This window comes from Zingiber officinale, chromosome 8A (genome assembly GCF_018446385.1).
Source record: "Zingiber officinale cultivar Zhangliang chromosome 8A, Zo_v1.1, whole genome shotgun sequence".
Classification (NCBI taxonomy): domain Eukaryota; kingdom Viridiplantae; phylum Streptophyta; class Magnoliopsida; order Zingiberales; family Zingiberaceae; genus Zingiber; species Zingiber officinale.
Window position 1 is genome coordinate 80403767 of NC_056000.1, and position 15929 is coordinate 80419695.

General features: G+C 35.5%; 2 protein-coding genes across 3 annotated transcripts; both read right to left on the minus strand.

Annotated features, from left to right (window-relative positions):
* Nucleotides 1-179: 179 nt before the first annotated feature.
* LOC122009698 (transcription factor bHLH78-like) lies at nucleotides 180-2754 on the minus strand. Its single transcript, XM_042565959.1, has 8 exons — nucleotides 1780-2754; nucleotides 1483-1686; nucleotides 1343-1408; nucleotides 1186-1254; nucleotides 1036-1104; nucleotides 780-959; nucleotides 538-629; nucleotides 180-464 (listed from the first exon to the last, which is right to left on the minus strand). Exons 1-8 carry the CDS (start codon nucleotides 2617-2619, stop codon nucleotides 434-436), a joined length of 1551 nt encoding a protein of 516 aa, XP_042421893.1. The 5' UTR covers nucleotides 2620-2754; the 3' UTR covers nucleotides 180-433.
* Nucleotides 2755-10076: 7322 nt separating this feature from the next.
* Nucleotides 10077-15929, minus strand: LOC122009699 (nuclear transport factor 2-like). Of its 2 annotated transcripts, none has more exons than XM_042565962.1 (10): nucleotides 15663-15929; nucleotides 15436-15573; nucleotides 15084-15324; nucleotides 14751-14983; nucleotides 13376-13550; nucleotides 13168-13289; nucleotides 13005-13070; nucleotides 10930-10996; nucleotides 10317-10587; nucleotides 10077-10184 (listed from the first exon to the last, which is right to left on the minus strand). In XM_042565962.1, exons 1-9 carry the CDS (start codon nucleotides 15705-15707, stop codon nucleotides 10325-10327), a joined length of 1350 nt encoding a protein of 449 aa, XP_042421896.1. In that variant the 5' UTR covers nucleotides 15708-15929; the 3' UTR covers nucleotides 10077-10184; nucleotides 10317-10324. The 2 variants fall into 2 exon arrangements, with proteins under 2 accessions (XP_042421896.1, XP_042421895.1); XM_042565961.1 differs by having other exon boundaries at nucleotides 10077-10187.

Sequence of the window (15929 nt, forward strand, 5' to 3'; positions counted from 1 at the left end):
TATGATTCCCAACTGAACTGGTTGCATGGGCTGTGCCCGAATAACTATTTCTTTGTCGAAGCAGGACATTTGAAGAAGTCTGTAACCAACCAACTTGGTTGTGTTTCATGATGGATCAATCGACTATTAACAAAAAACATGAAGCAAATAACATTCACAACATTTGCTTATCAAGTGTGTTGAAAAACACTAAATTTTAGGTTTTATATAAAACTACATCATCATCATCATACATAGTTCCTCCACTGCCTCGGCTTTCAATTGTTACAATCTTGCACTATAAGAAGACAAAAATTTACGAACGAATTATGTGCTCCGGCCTAATGGCCGTTACTCATGAGTTAAAAGTTGATGGTGCACTTGTGGAACAAATGTTTGGGGTTATATACATAGGCCTCTCTCTTTTATTCTGGAATCACAGAGAAGTTAGGGTTCAATTTTCATCTGATTTGCTTGCATTTGGTCTGCATTGCAAAGTTTGACATAAACCTCTGCGTTAAGAGTATGACTTAATCCTTAGTTATCTGATACAGTTACCGCGAAAAACTTGCAGAGAAGGCAGTCTCTTGGTTGTGTCGGAAGACAATCTGAGCGACACTTTGCAAATCGTCTTCGCAAAAATCACCAAGCTGAGAAAGGAGTAGAACTCTTTTGGTTAGTGATTTATAATTCATAGAAGAAGCCTGAATCAAGAATTAAGATTGGCACACTGAACTCTATGAAGATGAATAGCAAGACAAGTATCAAATAACTTGTATAATGGCTGCAATATTCATTACCTGAGAGGTAGCATCTGACAATCCATAGAGGGGAGGTAGTTGCACGGTTCGAGAAGGGGGATTTACTAACTGTGATTCGAGGCCTGAAGTTTCAATGCCCTGAAGAGGATATGGATATTGTGCACTTGCCATTTCTGAAGGATAAACTGGCTGCAGCATAGTTCCATGTTCTTGATACATCTTAATAGACAGACACACACCAACAATTAGGGCAGGCATCACTTGAGCTCAGCATTAAGAGATTGTGGAAGCTTACTTGTTTTAGAATGAGATTGTCCATGTTGTTGAGTTGGGGATTCAGTGTAGCCAATTTCATGGAAAGGAACTAAGAACAAAATCAAAAGGATTCTAATGAAATTTCAGCTCACAAGTTGAACAGATTTCATGCAATCTAAAATGCTGATACCTCGACCTGCCGTTGCAACGACTGCACATAGTTTATGATTTCGTCGAGCATTACGGCCTTACCAGTGACCTGCAAACCATGATCCATTCATAAAAAATTTTACAGAAAAAGTTGGCTAACATCCAATACACCTGAAACTTGCAGAGTTCAATAGTACCTTGTTGCAACCAGGAACAAGATCTTGCAGGAACTTCATCCTCTTGCTGATCTTCTCTCTTCTCACCTGATGAAATAGATCAGCGATTAGAATTGAAACCTGAAACAAACAATCAACGTTGCAGACTCTTAGCTGCTGACCCTTTCAGCTAGGCTGTGAGCATCAGTAGCTTGCCCCCTTCTTGCCCTCACATGGATGTAGTCCTTCGGTGGCTCAGGCACCTTATCGTCATCTTCTTTGCGAGGTTCTCCACCCACATCCCCATTCTGCTCAGTTTCCATCTTAACCACTGCGTTAATTTCACCTGGTTTGTATCTCTTTGCATCAGAGTTCTCCTCTGTCATCTGCACTTGGAAAATTTGAAGTTCTCCAGTTTTACAGATATGAAATTGCAACGAATTTAGCAAAAGGAGAAACGAGAGAGAATTTAGTCGTACATTTGCGGGATTTGTGGCGGAATAGAGTGAAGGCGCTTCCTTTCCCTTTCCTTTTCCGGCGACGGCTTTCCTTTTCCTGGCATTGCTATCGCTGGCGCCTCTCAAGGACGATGCCTCCTCGATCGATGATTCCTCCCGGCCATTTCCGGGCTCGGATGCCTCCGACGTCAAAGATGCCCGAAATCGAGACCTCATCTCCATCTCCATCAGGGCGGCGCCTAATACTTGGGATTCGTTCCCGTTTTCCGTCGCTCCCATCCGAGATCCGGTGAGAGACTTACCGCTCGAGGCTCTCGAGAGCTTTCCGGGAGTCTCCGGGAGGAGCCCTAACTGCCCTGCGAAGCTGGAAGAACTCATCCCTCCGCCGCGTGGAAGCCTCGCGGCGCCCTCCGCGAACCACGGGTCGGCCGATAATGGCATGAATTGGCCTCCGGGCGATGGATTCGCCGGCCCTGGGAATCCTCCTCTGCCCTGCACCGGGTGATCCCGGGCGGAATGGTTGGGCTTCGGAGGGGAGTTCAAGGGGGTGCTGTAACACGAGCTGTGGGCGCTGTGAAGTTGAGCGACCAAGGAGATCTCACCGGAGTTGCAGATGGTTCCCAGACGCCCGCCTAGCGCACGCATCTCGGCGCCGTCGGAGGCCGCCAAGTGGGAGGACTGAGAAGAGACGAGTGAACTGAGCGCCGTCTCCAAATCGGCGTCGTTGGACATCGGCGGCTGCTTCCAATCGAGGTTGAGCAAGCACGGCAGCGACTGACCGGCGGCGGCGGAGCTCATCGACGTCGCTCGCTTGGCGACGGTGGAATGCCAGTTGGAGCCCCAAAATGCGTCGTTCTCCATGTCGATGAGTTCGAAGCGGAAGGAAACAGTCGATGGAGAGAGAGAGAGAGAGAGAGTGAGACAGGTGAACGGAAGAAGAAGAAGAAGAAGAAGAGGAGGAGGAGGAGGAGGTGAGCCACAAATCCAAACTAAAACTCAATTTCAAACAAATTCAATTTAAATTAACGAGAATATATATATATATATATATATATATATATATATATATATATAATTTATTAAAAACATCATAAAATATAAAAAAAATTAGAATCTAATTTTGATTTAAATTAATTTCTAAAGAGCTATATTAGATAATAGACTTTTTTTACACTGGATAGTTAAATCTTTAAATGTCCATATTTTAATCATTTGAAATAAAACTACCGTAAAAAATATCAAAAATATTATATATTATTATAGTTTTAATCAACACTACTTACTATTTAATAATTTTGGTAAAAAATAAAAAAATAATATTATAAGTACATAAATCAAATAATTAAATGTGTTTGCCTTTATTATGTTGTAAAGTATTCAAAAGAATATATAAAAAGATGAATTTTATCAGAAATAAATATTTTGGAAATCGATTTTTAAATGTGAATAAAATGTCCTTCAAATTTATTCAAATAAGTAATAATAATAATTAAATGCGTTTATATTGACATCGCAATCATTGGATGGGAAGTCAAGGAGTGCAATTATTGTAGTTTTGCTTGGATCAAGGAGTATTTTGCGGAGATTTAATTGTACACAGCATTAAAAGGATAGATTTGACCACTAAAACGACCCGCTCAATTAAATGTATATATATTTATTCATAAATCATGAAACCATTTTTTTAAAAAAAAAGAAAAGAAAATTTGACAATACTTTGTATTTTATTTGTTGACTTGGCTAAAAATAATTTTATAAAAAAGGGGGAAAATTATTTTTAAAACCATCCGTTCATATAATTACAAAAGAAATGATCAGCCTAATAAAAAAATAATAATTCTAATTAATTTTATTGACTATCTATAGAATGATCAACCCCCGACCTCATAAAAATTTTTCACCGTTTGTATACAAGTATTACAGTCAATAAATTTGAAATGGATTCTTAATAAATGTAAAATGCAATATTGATTGTCTCAAGACTCAACCCCTTTACCTCCCTTTTAGAGATGCTCCTAATGAAAGAAATGATCTAGAATTAATAATAATAATAATAATGATGGTTTTTTCTCTTAAAACTTAAAAGACCATCCCACTAATTGTATTTCTTTAAAAAAAAAAAAACAAGGTGCTTATTCACAAAATGAGATGGCACTTGGGTAAAATATTTTGGTGTATTTTGTTTAAATTATCATACACAATTTTAATTATCTAATTATCAAGTAAAAGTACTCATTTTGAGAGAAAAAATTAGAAAATCTTACTTTTTGTTTATTAAGCTCGGAATCACTCATGTAAAATCTTACACTTCTAATGTAATTAAATTCCAAATTATATCCCCTTTAATAACATGACGGATATACTCTATTACTTAGAAATTAGTCATTACTTAATTAAAGAAGATTAAATAATATAACCAGTGGACAGATGATCTACCTTTAAATTTAGTCGGATAAAATTTAGACACATGAATTATCAAAATAATGATAATAATAATAGGCCACTTACGTAAGATTAAAAACTAATTCATTAACAGTAACAGTAACTAGGGCTTTAATCCTAGTAATTAAATTAGTATTCTATTTTAATCACACAAATTAAATACTTTTCCATAATGAAATCCATCTCATTATGCCACTCATTTCATTTTCTAACCATTTTAAAAAGACTCTAATTAAAAAAATTTCTGCATTTTTATATGAATTTTATTAATAATATATGAAGAAAATAAACCGCTTAAATTGATTTTTTTAAAATAAAATAAAATATGAACACAAGTACATGCTAGAAATTAGTACAAAAATATTCATCTGGTTTTAAATCTTTGAAAAAAGTTTTTAAAAAATATTTATTTATTTTTAAATAATAATAATAATAATAATAATAATTCCAGCTATAGAATGAGTCATCAATGGCTTTCAACATGCCAATCACGGCCACCACATAGATTTGCAAAATTTCTTGTCAAGTGGCATGCTTTTCATGCTTCATCACACGTCTCCTGTGGACTACACACGCCAACTATACAATTTTTTTTTCTTTTTCGTTTTTTCCATATCCAACCCTTCGATTAATCATAAAGATATCCCATCCGATCTCATAAAAATTAACTATCAATCATCAAAATAAATTAAAAATTATTCACTATCAATACTTTTAATTTTATCACTTTATAAGAGAAAAATCTTGATTAAATTAAAATTTAAATCGTAGATGTCTAATTAAATTACATGAGTACTTATTAGCATTCATTAAATCTTAGTCAACCAATTATATAAATAGGATAAGTTATATTATAATTACTATTGTATCAATTATAATTTCATAGCTGACAACACAAATCCATATTGTAATAAGTATAAAATTATAAATGTTATAACTATGATAATAATTACGAAACCATAATGACTATAATATTTTAACAATTATAATTTTATAATTACTACAAAGATTTATCATATTCACACAACTTATCAATCATTTTTAAGATTTAATAGGTTATAATAATATCAAATAGTATATATACGAGGGTAAGTAGGAAATGAATAAATGATTAAAACAAACTCATTTAATTTATTTTTTTTTGTCTTTTTCTGCTTTTTAGTGTTTTTGAAAATAATAATAATAATTTGGATACATCTTAACTTTTTTGTTTGTAATTTTACCCCTTTTTTTAATTAGGGTAATTTATCAGAAAGCACTTCTAATTTTTCAAATTTACAAAAATGCTACACGCCATTTAGAACACTCGCAAGTCGACTTTAAAAATCGCATAATTAAGCCTTTCGAAGATATTTAGATCTAATAATTCTTAAACAACTGATTTCCATTCAAACAAATCCAACTTAGAATCACCAAAACCGAAAGGTAAAAATTCGAATGAATCTAAACTTGCAACGCAATCTGATATTAACGGGAGTGATGTTGAATTAGGGTTTGCTACAATACTTCACTTCGATCTTATCTGTGATTGTGGCATTATTTCTTCCAGTGGCACACATCAAGGAGTTGCTTTCTCGACATCTTGTTAGTTCTTATTGAATTTTCGATCCAGTCTGTCAATTAGGCAGCATGGCATTCTCATGTCGTGTAGGTCTCCTCTTGATTAGATTTATAATCAAACTAGGAGACATCTCCCTTTTTTTTCTTGCAATTAATGTCTTATAAATTTAAACATTCTGTGAAAATCAACATCATAGAGGTTCGAGCAACACACTGTGTATGATTTTTCGGATAGACCTCTTATTCGCGCAAGAACTTTGAGAGATCTTTGAGTTTGAGACTCACCTTCATCGAAAGATTTGGGATACAAAAGCTCAAAGTATGGTTGATTGAAATCGAGGGAGGGTACAAAAGCTTAAAGTATGGTCGTCGTTGATTGACGTCGAGGGAGTCCAACCTTGTAGGCTATACTAATATAAAGTAGACCTTTCTTTGAGTTCAAATGGTGGCATCAATAACTGTGGGACAAAGTGAGACAACTGATGTAGCAAAAACTATTGAATCCTTTGACTTAAACAAAAACGTCTTAAACAATATTCTAAAGGCCTAACGATTCAATAGAATACCAAGAAAATAAACATCTTATTGATGAAAAAATAACCACCCTAAAATATCAACTAAATAACATCAGTAAGAGATAAAAATAGATTTCTCAAATCTCTATTGTTACACATCAACCCATCATCACTATTGGTCAACATAGTCGATCAAGTTTGGTCGACTAGGTCCTAAGGCATGATATCAAGATCCTTCCAAGCAAAAAAAGGATCGACATCTCATGTTTCGTGGGGTTATAAAACTTAGAATCATAGTTCCTTATAAAGAGAACACCCTAAACATTCTCATCAGTTTTTAAAGAGTTTCTATCCATTCCTTATGTTAGAAGAACAGGAAAAACACCCTACGAAAACTCCTACGTCAAAACTATACTCAAAACCCACCTCCCTTAATCCTAGTTTACTTGTGACGTTCTCTCAGCGCTTTAATTGGGCATACTCAACTAATATACAGAAAGAAAAAAAAATAGTAAACCTAATTAGTCTTATTAACTAACTCTAGGATGACCAACCTAGTCCTACAAAATCTTTCTATCAGTCATCAGGATAAATCAAAAAACGCACGCGACAGACATCTTAAAAGCTCAACATCCTTTGGTTATACGTCTCATTTAGAAAAAAAAAATTTCTACAAATATACCATAACTAAGGATCAAACCGTAGGGACTTAAGTGACAACCTGAATGTCCTACCACAACATCATAACCCCAAGGACAACTAATATAGAGAGACTCTTTTCAAACATTGTTTTTTTGCCTGTACACAAATCCAATAAATAAATAAGAATGAATTTGATCTTCGAAAGGAACTAGTATAGCAATATTCCTTCTAGTTCTCCTTGCCCAATGTGTCCATTGATGATCCATCCATCCATCCAACCAACCAACCAACTTAGCTAACACAGTTTATTATCATTATTATAGCACACTTCTAATCTGGCGTTTCCAGCAATAGTATTTATTTTAATTATTTTCTGAAAATAATAGCTAAATAATTAGGAAGAGAATCTGGTCAAGATCTACCAACCACAGCCCATGAATGAAATTGATGATGGCATGAACAGTTTTGGCCATGTCTCCCAACTCTCCTCATTGCCCAACTGTTCACCAATGACCCAAAGCAATTTATTAATCTCACACACCTGCCTTCCATGCATGTCCCAGAAAACTCCACACCCTCACCTAACAGCATAACATGCACTTCAATCATTGTTGTAAAGTTTAAACGAGACAGGAGAGAATAACAGGGACACGTGTCATATCTCCAATGGCTGGTGGGGTCATCAATACAACGATAGCAAATAAGATTTGTTTCCAAATTAGAATCAGACTGGGTCGATGAAAGAGATGAAAGTTTTAACGACAGATCTGGAAATCATTGTTGTTGACCGCTTATTATCTTTTACAGTATTCAAATTTTATTGAACGCTGTATTATGCAATGAATAACCATACAAGCATGATTTTATCTCAATCAAAATATATAAAATTCTGAGTGAGGCCTCCTGTACTCGACAAAATCATGGTGCCTGAACGTAACTTAGCCACCCAACTCACCCAATCGCACGAGGTATGAAAACAAGGGGGCGTTTGGTTTAGGGGAATAAGAATGGAGAATGGAGAATGGAGAATGGAGAATGGAGAATGAAAATAGGAATCATTGATTGTCATTGTTAATGTTTGAATTATAGGAATAGGAATACAAATAAGGGAATGAATCCTTAAAATTGGATAATGACTCATTCCCATGTACCTCCTCTTCAATGAATCATTATCCTATTTTCATCAATCAAAATATTCCTTTATTCCAAAAATACCCTTGACCTAAAACTAAAATTTTCGCTCTTAATATCAAATATCAAAATATATTTATTTATTTTTTCTTTCATATCACTTCTCTCTCCTTGTTCTCTCATCGTATTTTCTCTCTCATCATTTTATCATACCATTTCTCTCTCCTTAATCTCTCCTATCACACTCTCTTTCCTCTTTTTTTCTCATTACACTTTTTTCTCATCATACTTTCTCTCTCCTCAATCTCTTCCATCGCACTCTCTTCCTTCTTTTTTCTCATCATATTTTCTCTCTCCTCAATCTCTCCCATCACACTCTCTTTTCTTTTTTTTTCTCATCACACTTTCTCTCTCATCATACTTTCTCTCTCCTCAATCTCTTCCATCGCACTCTCTCTCTCTCCTCAATCTCTCCCATCACACTCTCTTTTCTTTTTTTTTCTCATCACACTTTCTCTCTCCTCAATCTTTCTTTTCACACTCCCTCTTGTTTTTTCCTCAACACACTTTCTCTCATCATACTTTCTCTCTCATCATACTTTCTCTCTCCTCAATCTCTTCCATCGCACTCTCTTCTTTCTTTTTTCTCATCATACTTTCTCTCTCCTTAATCTTTCTTGTCACACTCCCTCCTTTTTTTCCTCAACACGCTTTCTCTCTCATCATACTTTCTCCCTCATCATACTTTCTCTCTCATCATACTTTCTCCCTCATCATACTTTCTCTCTCCTCATACTTTCTCTCTCCTCAATTTCTCCCATCACACTCACTGTTGTCTTTTTTTCTCATCACACTTTCTCTCTCATCACACTCTCTCTCTTTATTTTTTCTCATTACATTTTATCTCTCTTCATTCTCTCCCATCATACTTTCTCTCACATCATATTTTCTCTTTCATCATGCTCTTTCCTATCACACACTCTTTTCTAATTTTCTCTCATCATATTTTCTCTCTCTTCATTATTTCTCATCACACTTTCTCTCTCATCATTCTCTTTCATCATAATTTTCTCTCACATTCATCTTTCTCTCATATCTAATTTTTTCTCTTATTTTCTTTTAAGGGTAATAAAGAAAATTTTGATTTATTCCGATAGAAAATATGCAACTAACCAAACATTGCTTTTAAGAGTGATATTCATGCTCATACTCATTCCCATTCCACAATATAATGATTCCGATTTCAATTCTTATTCTTAGGAAAGAACCAAACGCCCCCCAAGATGAGCAACATATCAATACTATATATATAATTTTGTTATGCTAAGGGCCTTATGTCATATCCCATGCAAACCTAAATTTGTTTTGTGCTTAATACTATAACTAAACTCCTAAACCAAATGAAAGCTTAAAAAAAATCACATTAGGCACAAACAAGTCCGCACGAAGTAGTCTGCAACGTAACATGAGTGTGTGTATATATCCTATTGTTCATAATATTTCACTATTTCATTTTTTGATAAAAATTGAGAATTGATAACAAAACTTATTGAGTTTCAAGAAAATATGTATATATATATATATATATATATAAAATATTTATTGATAATTCACAACCTAAAATGATGCTAGCTACTGTGCATTTTATTAAGGCGCATTGAAGGGAATTTTGAAGTGAAACAATTATCATGACACACACCAAAAAAACAAAGAAGCTATTTCGGCATAAAAGAAGAAAAAAAGAAAATAAAAACACATTTTGGCAAAACCAACAAAAAAAGGGCCATTCGATAAATTGCCTAGAATTCTTCTTCCATGAAAGAGGGGAATCCATATACCAAAAAAATGGAAAGATGTTAGGTTGCAGCACCAAAAGAGTGACCGCGCACACGACCATGAAAGGACAAATGTTTTCAAGGAAGAAAGATGTTGGCATAAAAAATTGCTCCTTAAAGTGCATAAAGAATTTTCGAAGTGATTTCAATCAGATTCAGCGACAATATGAGCATAGCCAATAGCAAGAACTAATTATCATAATCCATAAATTAGCTTGCAAATAGAATGAAAAATTACAAAATTATCATATAGTGAATGAGAGTGATAAAGCTAGTGATACCGAAAATTTTCACGTGCCTACTGCTGGTAAAAAAAAAATGGAAAACAAAACTCTCAGACTCAGTAAGCTATGGGATCAATAGGAACAAATATACTCATTTAGGCATATATGCACCTAAAAACTAAGCTTAAGATGAAAATGGAAACGCAAACCTGATTGTTTAGTTTTTGGTAGGTACTCCAATTGCAAAGCTAGCATTGGTTCCATGGCTACTTGAGGAGTTGATACGATCAACCCTCTTATAACTACCATCACTTGCACGGTTTTGATACCTTCCCCTACCACCACCTCGTCCTCCAAAATCAGGTGGGGTATCATAGTCGCCTCTTCCATAAGCCCTTCTGCCACTGAAGCTACTGCGCCCTCTGGTATCATAGCGTAGCCCGCCCCCTCGACCAGATGCATATCTTCCTTGGTTACCAACTGCAGCAATCAAATTTTGGCATAAATAGAGAACAAATCCATCCAGAGATGTCCATCGAGTTGAAATCATAAAGATAATAGCTAAGTACAACACACAGAAGAACAAGAAAATAAAGAATAACTTGCTCACTTTCTGATGAGGACAACAAAAAAACAAAAGGGGAATTTTAAAACTGCTCATGAAAATATTCCAAGTGAAAAAGAGAAAAAAAATCAAAATCTTTTCTTGCAAACCTGTGTCGCCTTTGCATGATAACTATTTTCATGGAAAAAATGTTCCATGTGAAGGTAACAATAACAATTACTGGCAAAGGCATGAAAAAAAATGTAGACAACACTTACCTCGTGAATCTGTCGTCCTCTTTTCTTTCACATAAGCTGGTCGACCACCGATCATTATGGGCGAGGCCTACATCAGAAAATAATGGATTCAATATGTAGATTTATTGAAAAGTTTCCAGCAGTTTTATTTACTCTGACCAGTTTCCAGCAGTTTCACTTGAAATGGTCCAGTTGTAGCCAATGATTAAAATACCGTTCCATGCCACCCGCAACTGAAGGATTTTACCGTTCCGCCTCAGGAGCGAAACCGGCATAGGAGACAGGGTAATTTCGTGCATCATGGACAGATCACAAAACTTGAGAGGCAGAAGAATCGCGTCGTAGATCGCGTAGCGTTGCGCGATAGAAGGATCACACGTCGCAAATGGAAGGAATCGCGACAAAAGGGGAGGCAACGGCAAGGCGATAGGATTTCAATTTGACTTAAACTAGCAGGCGGCTTATAGGAGGCGACGGAGGCGTACTGGAGGCTTTGAAGATGTCACAGGACTCCTCCGAAGCCGCTGAAGCGTTGGGACCAAGCATCCCGAAGACACGCCTTCAATCACCAAAGCCACGGAGTTGTGGCGTCGCAGGCGCCACCAAAGGCGTTGCTCAAACATTTCCCAACTAGGTGTGATATTTCGAAGAAGATTTTATAAATCCTAATTAAATCATTCTAATAAAATATAAAAAATATATTTAAAATTCAAAAAAATAAATAAATTTTATTAATTAATATTCTGAAAATTATGTTTACTATTTTAAATTTTATTTAAAAATTCTAAAAAATCACATTTATATTCTGATAATTTTTTATTATTATTATTAAAATTAAAAATTTACAAATACATTAAAAAATAATTTAAAATTTTTATATAATTTTATAATTATTTTTAAATAATTTTAAATTTAGTTTTTGAATTTTAAGAATTACTATTTTTTTAAAATATTTTTTATAAAATTTTAATAAGCATTATCTTATGCGAAAATATTAAATATACATCTCGAAATATAAAATATCTTTAATAATCAAATATTAATATGCATTTATATTTATATTTAAAAAATACCGAAACTATATCGACATGGCACGATACGATACCGAAATTGTATTGTTCCAATCCAGGACCGAAACCTCGGCACAGGTCGAGATTTTAAACCTTGGTTGTAACAAAGGTTTGATCGATTACAAAGCACATTATTTACATAAAATCTGTGATCCAATATCATGATGCTGGTTGCTGGATCACACCAGCTATAATTGAGATGCAGACAACTGTTAAACTAGGATAAGACTATGATATGTAGCCAGATGTGTAGAAAATGTCAAGAAACAATTACAAGATTGTTCTAAATGCCAGTTAGACAGTCATCTAAAGACAATAGTCATCACTTATAGTAGAAGAAAGTTAAGACGAAATCAAAGTTGCTAGAAACCACAAAACAAGAAACAGCTTGAAGCATATGCACCACTTAGATATGTTATTAGTTTCAATGACAATTAAATGTTCAGGTAAATCCTACTCTTAGATTTGATTTAAACAACAAAATCATTGACGTTGTTAAATATCAACACTATTAGGTTCTTTATACTAACTCAATGAATCAGGTGTCAAATGGCCTTCAATAGCCTGATCAAGAGCCCAAATCCATTCTAATCCTTCTAGCATGGGTCCAGAGAACACAGTTTCTTATTGGCACTTCAAAGTTTAAAGTGTGATATATTCTAGTTGGTCTTAATGCCAATGAATAAAATACACAGAGCAAGCAACTCAATAGCAATAAATTAATATCAATAGATATCGACCATCTAACATGTAATAATGACAATTAAAGACAATTGCTGTTTGTTTTTTTTATTACCTCAAGGTGTAGCCTAAAAATGACTCACACGACTTTAATAATACAAAACACTGAACCATTGTGGTCAAAAATTGACATGGATATTATGGTTGTTTGAAAAATCATAAGGGCAAGATAAATGGAGGCAAGGGAATAAAAGAGAAAAGAGAAGGTAACAACAGAAAATCAGAGTTTGAGCAACATGCAATTAATAAAAAAGTTGTGTCTCAACTTATCATGCTCAGAATTACCTCCAAAGACTTTTGGACAGCACTTGCCGTTTCAAATGTTACAAATCCATAACAGAAACCTTGTAGCTGTGGGCAATCAAAATGTAAATTAAAAAATAATGACAGATAAAAAAATTATAGGAGCCAGAAATTATATATTGAAGGCTTTTAAATAGAAAAGAACCTTGTGACTCCTAACTTGTATGCCATCTGGCACAATTGTACCAAATTTCTTGAACTCCTGTTCAAGTTGATCAGGCGTTGCATCCAATGGTAAACTTTTCACAAAAATGGAATGGCCATCAGCTAAAATAGATGCATATAAAGGATAAGCAAATCTTCTGAATACACCGATAAACTGTCAATTAAGCTAGAACATAGATCATTATTACCTTCTGCCTCAACAGCATTGCTAGATTCTTCATTAACAGAATTGGTGGTAGGTACATCATTTGCAGGAACTGCTGAAGGAGCAGTGGTTGCCTCGGATTCTGGTCTAACTGATGCTGACTTAGATAGCATGTGTGCTGGAATTGATGCCAGCGCACTATGTTTCATAACCTTGACCTGCATCCACATTCCATGTTATGGCAAGTAGACTTTTGTCATGATATAGCAAAGCCCGCGGGAATATAAAGTAAACATAAACACAAAACTAAAATGACATGCACATGTTTAAAGATAGCCAATAAATTCTGTAGTTAGTTGAATTGATTGTAATGGAAGGTGTTAATGTAGAGAGGGAAAGAGAAAAACATTTTAGTTAATGTAACTTGAATTGACCTAAAAGATTTGAATATTACTAGAAATGTAATCTCCGATAGAGTTCAACTTCAATCCATGTAGCCATCTCCAATTTGTTGAGGCTAACATGTTCAAAAAGATGGCAATGGCAGTTTGTCTGAAACATACAATTGGTAGAAAGACACATACAAGCCTTTCAAAAAAAATGAATATTTAATAAGTTATTTTTTTAGCAATATGTATTAGGTATTACTTTAAAAAAGAGAATGCAAAGTCAAAGCAATAACTATCATGCCAAATGAAAGAATACTCAACAAACATGGCCACCATAAACCAGATTAGCAGACATTAGTCTTATTTCCCAATTATCAAAAACCATGCTCGCACCATACAAAATTTGAGCAAATTCAGGACATATTTATTAAAATAAGTTTATGTATGTTGTTTCAGAAACATTACTGACATCCTGATTCGTTGTCTATGGTTATAAGCTCACAATTGAAAGGAAGAAAACACACTATTGGTGGTGTTTGTCCTTTTCATAGAAAATAGAAAGGGAATACAACAGTCATACCAAGATTTACATGGTTAAGTTTCCTATTATGACAATTTAACTTATAGTGTGTCATCAAGTTAATGCTCTTCTTATGAATCTATGATGCTAAGAGCTGAAACAAAATATGGACGCCAATTAGACTTCAGATCAAATGACCAACAGGTTGAATGCTAAATGGAGACTGCCACAGGATTGCCATTTAGCTTTAATAAGAATTATTAATGAAATGATTGCTGAGTGTTACATTAAAAATAAAGACCTACATAGATCATGTATTTACTTTCATTAATCAACAGTATTGCACCTATGATGAAAAGGCTATAGATTTAAGTTTCTGATCTAGAAAACTGATGGTTAAGAAAGAAATAGTATATGAATGATTTTAGAGAGAGAGAAAAACAAGCAAATGATTATGAAGAAAAAAGACAACCAAAAATCATGGTCATGTTTCTAAATTAGCAGCTCACAATTGAAGCATATGACTTTTTTGGCATGTCTTCTTGAGCAGTCACAGGAGTTGGTTCAACCGCCACAGCCTGGGAACTGTTTGGAACTTCAATAATCACCTCTTCTTTTGGCTCTTCGTGTTCCACAAACTGACCATCTTCTGGAGGATTATAGACTTCTCCACTGTTCAACTTATCGTCATCTTCCGAGGCAGTTTGGTCTGGGTCGTGTGGCTCTTGTTGTGGTGGGCAACCTGGAAGAAGAAAACAATGCATTTATATTTTGAAATGAACCAATAAAAAGTAGAGCAAGCCTTGAGACTTTTCAAGGTGCAGCAGCAGCAACACTATTACCCTGGTTCCCTTGCTGGTGTTCGCCCTCTTCAACAAACCTGAATATATCATTCAACACAAAGAAACCCTTATCCTGGGGTGCGAGAAAGAAAGACTGAGTGAAGCCTCTTTTGATACTGTCCACCTCCGAAAGGTACCCAGTCACAAGCACAGTCACCCCGCCACCAAGAGATTCTTGAGCATCCACCGTCTTCGTCTCAGCTCTAACAGCACCCATCGACAATACCTTCTGATTGATCGCCTAAATCCCATTCATCGACAAGTTGAAATAAGATACCTTCAGTAGAAAGAACCAATCCATTCTAAAACGTAGGTACGAAAGACCAAACATTTAGGGTTTAAGAGCACCCACCTGAGTAGTGGTGACCAAACTCATCTCTCCGTTGGCATCCGGTCGGCTGAGCAAGCTGTTCTCCTGGTAGAACCGGTGCACCAGCTCCGGCGACTGCTGAAGGATGAGATAGTACTGCTGAACGAAGGCTTTGCCCACCTGAACCACCAGCCATCAGATCACAAACCGAAGACACAAAAAGCCGGAAAGCATCAAATGAAAGGGACATAGGGAGACGTATCCGCTACCACTTGAGCGGGAAGCGGGGATCTGTCGACGCTTGAGGCGGCCATTCGGCTAGAGCAGGAGATCCTCCGAACCCTGAAAGTAGATCCGAAGGGCGGACGAGGCGATGACGCAGGACGCTGTAGTATTGCGGTAGGATTGGTGATTGCCTCCTTTCCCTTCTAGGGTTTGGGTTTGGAGCTGAGGATCTAGAAAGGAAGAGGGGCGGGCGAGGAAAAGACCGCCGTGCGAACCCCTCCGCGACCTCTAAATATCTCGTCGTTTATTAT

What these genes read in the sequence shown, in the direction of transcription:
- LOC122009698 (XM_042565959.1), bottom strand. Translation starts at nt 2,619, where the DNA reads ATGGAGAACGACGCATTTTGGGGCTCCAACTGGCATTCCACCGTCGCC. An exon ending in CGTTGCAACGGCAGGTCGAG is followed by an intron (nt 1,105 to 1,185) that starts GTATCAGCATTT and finishes TTTTGTTCTTAG; the next exon opens with TTCCTTTCCATGAAATTGGC. An exon ending in ACAATCTCATTCTAAAACAA is followed by an intron (nt 960 to 1,035) that starts GTAAGCTTCCAC and finishes CTGTCTATTAAG; the next exon opens with ATGTATCAAGAACATGGAAC.
- LOC122009699 (XM_042565962.1), bottom strand. Translation starts at nt 15,707, where the DNA reads ATGGCCGCCTCAAGCGTCGACAGATCCCCGCTTCCCGCTCAAGTG. An exon ending in AAAAGTCATATGCTTCAATT is followed by an intron (nt 13,551 to 14,750) that starts GTGAGCTGCTAA and finishes ATGTGGATGCAG; the next exon opens with GTCAAGGTTATGAAACATAG. An exon ending in TACAAGTTAGGAGTCACAAG is followed by an intron (nt 13,071 to 13,167) that starts GTTCTTTTCTAT and finishes GATTGCCCACAG; the next exon opens with CTACAAGGTTTCTGTTATGG.